This window comes from Amblyomma maculatum, chromosome 10 (genome assembly GCF_055883805.1).
Source record: "Amblyomma maculatum isolate TAMU_Amacu chromosome 10, ASM5588380v1, whole genome shotgun sequence".
Taxonomy (NCBI): domain Eukaryota; kingdom Metazoa; phylum Arthropoda; class Arachnida; order Ixodida; family Ixodidae; genus Amblyomma; species Amblyomma maculatum.
In genome coordinates, this window is record NC_139353.1 from 54,694,578 (window position 1) to 54,702,401 (window position 7,824).

Here is a 7,824-nt window from a genome sequence, read left to right on the forward strand (position 1 = left end):
TCACAGCTCTGAATGCAGTAAAAGTATACTCCATCGTTTCGCACATTACGTGAAGAAAAATTCGCCCATTTTAACAACTCAAACACAGCCATTTAAGGCCTTCTTGAGCTGCAAGTAAAAATAAGTTAAACTTCGATTACTTGTTCGGGAAATACAATTGAAAACAAGCACGCAAAAAATGCAACTTCATACGGGTATAATAATAGTGTTAAAGTGTGGTCTGTCGAAATTACCCTTCGTGAAGGCAGCGATAATAATGATCGAGCAAAAGGTTTTGCCTGACTTGTAGCGTGTGCAGATTCTGTATAAAATAAGGGACCAACTAAATAGACGAAGGCCGCATTTTGGTGCATACGAGTATGGATTGTTGAGTTCTTCTGCCCCTCTGAATTTTTCGTACAGTGGTAGTTGCTCAAACAGTACCGAAATGCCAAATTCGAAACTTAAGCCGAATCAGGTAAGTGTAGCCAAAAACGATCATTAGGTCAGCTGACCTGGCGGATGTCAGCTACATGACAAAATATTGGGCAATTGGGAGAACATAATTTACACTTTCGATAGACAGTTCCTTATTCGCTGCTGTTTCGACGTTCTTTTGCAAAACTATTTGCTATATCCTACTCTTTTCGTCGTGAGTAAAACTGAAATATTATAAAGCGTTAAGAAGACACATGACGACAACGATAAAATATCTTCTCAATGCAAACCCAACGCAAAGTTCAAAGGGTTACGCAGTTGTGTGGAAATTACATGAGAGCCGGAGAACATCCGTCCAAGTTTACTGAGGGAGCCACGCTGGTGCCTGCACCACACAGACATCGAAGCCAGTTCGACGACTGCCTAACCAGGACCAAAACAGTGAATACATGGGTCTGCATTAGGAAAATAAATTCTCGTTTTCATAGTTTCTTTGATCAGAGAAGCGTAGTGGTAAATAAGAGTAACTTCATCATTCAAATCTTCTGCAGCAGTTATGAGGCTTTCAGAGACGGGCACCGAAGCTCACGCCAGTAAGATTTCTTTTGTTGGCGCATTCTGATTTGCAGGAATTATCATTTGCAAGGCTCGTAGGGTAGGAAAAGCGCAGCTTGCACAGATAGCGTATCCCGCCCGGCACGCCATGAAATAGCGTCTTGTTAGCTGCCCCGGAATGCAGCATCCGTTCCCCGTGTTCTATCTCTAGCAGTGCACTGCTTGCTACCCGCGTATAGGTTTTTCGCCGGATGCTGCTTGCCTTATGAAGATTGGACGGGGTTACGGACCTGTACTTCCGGTTTTCTTGAGTTGCAGTGGTAATTAGAGTGAGATCAGGCTTGTTGAGGATCCTTATAGGCTGAGGAAAGGTCCCTATAAGGACGCTGTCGAAGCTTTCGTGTCCAGAACTCCCCCCAGGGCTCTCGGACTGTGTAAAAGGCATTTAGACGCTCATAATAAGAGTGGGCATAAGCGACTGCAGTGCCAAGTTTGAACAGGTGAGTGTGATTTCATTTTAAAAATTTTATGGCGCAAGTGACTTCAGCTAGGGTTAGTGACAGTAGGTGTTCCACTACTGAACTAATTATTGAAGAACACGTCGAAACGAATTAACCCTATCTTCGACTCAGTAAAGCGGAGAATTTGCCAAAGGCTTCTGCCAATGCGAGGCGCAACACGCACGCATGGTTTTCCAAAATATATATGAAAAAGGATAAAGAAAGTGTGCCTCGCTATCTAACAAAACTGCATGGCAGCTTTCAAAAATGCCTCTACGTTTGTAATAAAAGTTTTAAACACTGTGCCTGCGATGCACCTTTCGTAATCCTCAGCAATTAAATGTTTCAACTAATAACTGGAATGGTTGCATTCACCACTCAGCAGGGCATTGCGTTCACAGAGTGAAAACGCGATCTTGTGGAAATAGGGGATAATTTGGGCGTATAATCTAGGCCAATAAACGGCGCGGCCTTGAAATGTAAAATTTAGGCATATTCGAAAATGAAAATAAAAATAAATAACTTTGGCGCAGGGCTATTTGCAGCGGTGCCGTGCAGTTCACTCTGTTTAACTGACTGAAGTATATTGATATTCCCGGCATGTATTAGAGTTATTTGGTATAGTTATTAGCAACGGTTTATCTCTTTATGATATTCTGTAGTTTCATTTTTTCGAGCACTATTTATGCTTTGTTTCTCACATTTTTATCACAGTTCTCGCTCATTTAATTTTCAAAGCTTTTGCACTACACAGTGTGGCGCCAATTACAAAAGTTCTTGAAATGCTGCTTTCTGTTAATAGAAATTCTTCATTTCCCCTTCGTGCCTTTAGCTGATGCTGATTAGAAATGCTTATCTAGGCCAGAGGGATCCAGTGGCGTAGTTCTTGGGCAAAGGAGTCCGACTAAAATTTCCAATAAAATAATGATTGAAAGACTACTGGCCGTTTGATATGGCATATGTTGCGATTACCTCACTTCTGCGGCACACCTAATTGAGGAGTTTACATTAAGATCATTGAGAGCAGGAAGAATTTGCTGTCCCTATAAATGAAATAAAAGATTATAATATGGTCATAAAGAGGGAGAGGTAAAATGAATGGCAGCAGAATTGTTCTTCTAATCGTTTTCAAGCTTAAATGTTAACTAATCTAAATTACGATCCGATATCTTAGCAATGCGCGTCTGCAAGTGCCTCAGTCACAAAAATGATATTGCGATTTAATAGTTTCACTTGTATTTATGATAATCTGCTGCAGTTTGTACCAGCAATATGGCACTGAGAAAAGGACTGCTGATTGTGACCTGCATGGCTGTGTCGGTCGCTGGGATCCAATTCAATCCAGGTGAGCGTAAGTGTATCTTCATGTGTTGATACAAGAGGAGTTGTTTTGTTTTTCTTTGCAACGGCTTGTCATTGAATCCGCGCTGTGAAAAAGTACATTAGCTTGTGCACATAACCAGAAATGTTCAAGGCGAAGTTTATTTCCTTTCCTACAAAAGAGGAGTCGGGACTAGAAGATGTGGCAACAGCTTGACGAAAATGTCCCGGATCCTTTTGATACGTGCCAGCACAGTAGGACTAGGGTAGTTGCACCGCATTACGCAGAATATTTAAGAAGGAACATGGTGGTTGTACAGCACGTCGGAACATTAAAAATAACAGGCTATCATAGTTTCTGTCGTCCACAGAATTGAGCGTAAACAAAACGCGAGTGGTACACTTGAAAATGCCTATAAGCGAAAAATTCATGGGTCATTTATGCACACTAGAATATAACAGAAATATTACACAACACAAGTAAGAAAGTCACGCATTGGCAACGCAATGAAAGTGAGATAACAGACTACAATTAAAATGACAAACTAAGTTCTAGAGAAAGCAGAGTTCGCAATCTTGGTGCTTTCTATTTGCACCAACAACGGACACTTTCAACCACATTTTGTGCGAGATTTATGTTTTCAGGGATTAGACAAAAACGAATCCAGTACCAAAAAAAAAAAAGGCATCTAATGCTCAAAGAAGTGTCGAGGTGTATTTCTTATGGAATACTAAGTTTTGCGTTCACAGCTAAACACGAATAGTAGGTATCCGTCATCATGAACTTATCAGATGCTTCTCGAAAGTTGGTAAAATCGTCAGACACAAAGCATTGTAGGAACCATTCGTGGTACAATGACTGGGTCTGCTAATACGTCGCACGTTCCAAAGCTCATTATGAAAGCTGATTTTTCGGATACCACTAGAATTCATCACACACAAAAAAAAATATCTTTCAGCACATCATTTCTCTGCATTGTTGCTGTTTCTTTTATTTATAGTCAAAAATGCACACTATTATTTTCCCTGTTAGTCTCATCTGCTCTATGTGAGCGAAGGACAAATTTTGTATTCAAGATTTTCGTATGAGAATTAAGAATGGATAATTCCAATCAATGTCTTCTAGCACAATCTTACCACATTTCCCTTAGAATTGAAAGGAATGCTCAGGATAGCTGGACCAGCTTTTGAGGTCTGATTTCTGGATAGGGCTTAACGTCGTTGTTTTCGCTAGAGCATACCACCTCCAGTTCCCCAAACCTTAAGCTGCAGGCTATAATACAGACAAACGAAGACAATCAGAAGAACGTATTACAGGAAAATGACAGCTTATTTTAGTATTGGTTATCATGTAGGTAGGCAAATATATGATATAAAACCGAAATGCAAATAAATCACATACTCCTTGAATCTCAGGTTTCGTATTGTTTATTTTTACTAATACCTGCTTTCTCCCAGTTTATTTTGCTGAGTGATTTGCACTCATGCTCAGTTAATTGTGAAGTAAAATGTTTTTACTTTTTTGACGTGCCGTCCATTCGTACTAATTACCTCTGTGATAAATCTCATTACAAACCCTATTGATTGCCGTAGAACCAAGGTATATTATGCTGACTTCAATAGGAAGTTCAGTTCAGTTCAGGCGTTCAGTCGTGTCCGACTCTTCGTGACCCTATGGACCATGTCACGCCACGCTTTCCGGTCTCTCACTATCTTCTTAACATCACATAGCTTCATCTGCAATGCCTCGAGAATGCCATCTAACCATCGCGTTCGCTGCCTACCCCTTCTCCGGCGACCCTCAACCTTTCCCAACATCAAATCTTTCTCCAGCGACTCCTCTCTTCTCATCAGATGACCAAAGTAGCTGATTTTTAACTTTAGAATTTGACCCTCCAATGAGCAGTCAGGGTTTATGGTCGACAATATCGACTGATTTGATCTTCTGGCAGTCCAAGGAACTCTTAAGAGTCTTCGCCAGCACCACAATTCAAACGCGTCAATTCTTCGGCGGTCAGCCTTTTTCACAGTCCAACTCTCGCATCCATACATCACAACTGGAAAGACCATAGCACGGGTTATACGGATCTTGGTTGGTAGACTAATGTCCCTGCTCTTTACTAGGCGGTCAAGGCTAACCATTGCTCTCTTTCCCAGAAGCAGGCGTCTCCTAATTTCATGGCTGCAGTCTCCTTCCGAGGTAATCTTGGCGCCCAAGAATAGAAAATCTGTCACAGCTTCCACTTCTTGTCCATTGATGCTCCAGGACTTGATAGGGCAAGACGCCATGATCTTCGTCTTTTTAATGTTCAGTTTAAGCCCAAACTTCTCACTCTCTTCTTGTACGCGCATCAGAAGTCTCTTGAGTTCCACTTCACTTTCTGCCATTAAAGTGGTATCATCCGCATATCTAAGGTTGTTGATACGTTTTCCAGCAATCTTCACTCCAGCTGAAGACTCGTCCAGACCGGCCTTCCTCATGATGCACTCTGCATATAGGTTAAATAGGCAGGGCGACAGTATGCAGCCTTGCCTCACCCCTTTCTCAATCGGAAACCAATCAGTAAGACCATGCCCAGTTGTGACCGTGGCCTCTTGCCCTTCATAAAGGTTCCTGAGGAGACAGATGAGGTGAATTGGAACTCCCATCTCTTGGAGAGCTTGCCACAATCTGCTGTGATCTACGCAGTCAAACGCTTTCGCATAATCAATAAAGCAGAAGTAAATGGGTTTCTGGAACTCTCTTGCTTTTTCCATGATCCAGCGAAGGTTGGCAATTTGGTCTCTAGTTCCTCTGCCCTTGCGAAACCCAGCTTGCACGTCCGGAAGCTCCCGATCCACATACTGCTGCAGCCTACCTTGCAGGATTTTTAACATCACCTTGCTAGCATGCGAAATAAGCGCGATCAATAGGAAGTGATTGCATATATTTTATACCTCGTTCACGATTTATCAGGTAGGGCTGAGAAATGAATTGCTCACACGTGTGTTCACACAGCATCGTAATTTTGAATGTAATTGGTCTGCCTTTTCTATATTAACGGCTTGGAACCACAATTACGGATTGGTCTGCCTGCACTTTAATGTGCATCAGCCCAGAAAATCTTTTCCTGCCTATTACTTATTAGCTATGGGAGATATGGTGACCCAGTGTTAATGTACTTGCGAGGCATATAAAAAGTATTGCGCGATATCAGTTTATATAATAAGTGAATTTTATGTACGAGCATTACTTTTTCAATGGCATCTTTCACACAGACAGCAGCTGCGACTTCACCGGAATAGACGTGGACGATGCCATCGCAAGGATGCTGGCGAAACTCCCAGGACATCAGTTACGCATTGGAGGGTTCAAGGGCACGTTTGCCGGCATAGAATTTCTCCACCTCAACATGAGTGGCCTGAACAAGCTTCGTCGGTTCGGGGCTGCTGTACCTTACTGCATCAACGGGACCCGCATGATTCGAGTCGAGCTTGTATGCGGCGATGACGCCGCCCTGACGGTGCCCTGGATATTCTGCACAGGGACGGAAGGCAGCATCGAGATGCGACCGAAGCTTGTGCGCTTCACGACTCTTTTCAGCGTAAATGTTCCTGACATAACACAAGATGTCAAACTCGCTTACGAAGGACCCACCATTCCTGTCACGACAGAGAATCTCAAGCTGTCGGTGAACGGCGCGGGCTCTTTCCCGCTGATCCTCAGCACATACTTTTCTATGGCGTTTCCCGCCGTGATACGGGAGATCTGGAATGAGAATTTCTTTTTTTATTTTCGTGGGGCGGTTGAAGAGGCTCTCGCATGAGCCTTGAACTGCAGGAGATGAAATAAAGCAAAGCATGAAAACTGTGTTGATTAATGAAGGCATAATGAAAAGCGCTCATGGAACAAATATAGTGTGCTGGCACCATCAACATAGCGATCAAAAATTCAGGAATAACGCCTCAATTTTGAATTAAACATTACTGTTTGTGTATTATTTGCAGCGATCATAGTTTTTGTTTTGAACAGCATATTCGTAATGTGTGCTCAATTTTGTTTTGCACGGTTTTGGGAAAATAAACGCCTCTGTTCGATTTCCAATAAGTGGACAATTGTTGGCTGTCAGTTCATTGTAGAACATGTGGTGACTGATATCTGGTGTTTCAGGATCGTCTTAATTGATTTTAGGTTTGGACATTGGCGCCCGTTCGCCAGAGAGCATACTCAAGAAAGCGAAGCCACGGACGTTACACATGGCGGCCACGTGACTTGCGAAAGCTGCTTCTCAACGGAATATTACGGATGTGCAATGCACATGGCTATAGAAGACCGATAGAGCACGAACATGAAGTGAGTGAAGTTAACATGATGCAATGCGATATCAGAAATTTTACGTACAAAATGTACAGTGTGTCTGTAGATACGACGGAATGGGAGTTTCGTACTAATTTTCACGAGGCTTATTTTTTTTTCATGTGCACCTACATCGGACAACCAAATGTAATTGTTGTTCTCATTGCATTTATTCAAACACCCTTATATCGAGTATAAGATCCGATAGAGCAATTGAGCTCTATGTTTAAATACTATTCTTGGTCTGAGGTACCGCAAACTCTTGCAAATAGTGGGAGGGATGAGAGTATGTCTTCATTTTATGAATATTATAAAATACCTACTCTTATGTTGTTATGGAGTGTTGTATTAGAAGAGGGATTATCAAGGGCATGAGTAGCCATTTGTAACCAGGAGTCCTTGAAGGCAAGGGTGAAATAAATATATGCACTTTTAGAATTCACAACCTCCCTTGCCAGGCAACTTTGACACCAATGAGTGCATCCCAACCACTCTCTGTCAGTGCGAAATTATTCATACGTTACCCATCCCCAACCAATGGTCTTGGGTGGAAAAACAGAGCAACAGACAAACACCAGAGCAAAAAAACACAAGACTAGCGCTGTATTCTTGTTCGATAGTCTTGTCTTGTCAGATGTTGTATGTGCCGTCGCTCTCATTGGCTACGCTGTTTCGTGAGGTCACAACCACGTGACG

General features: G+C 42.3%; 1 protein-coding gene across 2 annotated transcripts; it reads left to right on the top strand.

Annotated features, from left to right (window-relative positions):
- Window positions 1-1,321: 1,321 nt before the first annotated feature.
- LOC146176498 (uncharacterized) lies at window positions 1,322-6,880 on the top strand. 2 transcript variants are annotated; one of them, XM_084580982.1, is made up of 3 exons: window positions 1,322-1,472; window positions 2,731-2,823; window positions 6,051-6,880. In XM_084580982.1, the coding sequence occupies exons 2-3, from the start codon at window positions 2,745-2,747 to the stop codon at window positions 6,596-6,598; spliced, it is 627 nt and encodes a 208-aa protein (XP_084437108.1). In that variant the 5' UTR covers window positions 1,322-1,472; window positions 2,731-2,744; the 3' UTR covers window positions 6,599-6,880. The 2 variants fall into 2 exon arrangements, with proteins under 2 accessions (XP_084437108.1, XP_084437109.1); XM_084580983.1 differs by having other exon boundaries at window positions 2,731-2,817.
- Window positions 6,881-7,824: the final 944 nt, after the last annotated feature.

Excerpts from the sequence above, each read along its gene's own strand:
- LOC146176498 (XM_084580982.1), top strand. The coding sequence starts at position 2,745 with ATGGCACTGAGAAAAGGACTGCTGATTGTGACCTGCATGGCTGTGTCG. Across the intron at positions 2,824-6,050 it reads CCAATTCAATCCAGGTGAGC|ACAGCAGCTGCGACTTCACC; the intron begins GTAAGTGTATCT and ends TCTTTCACACAG.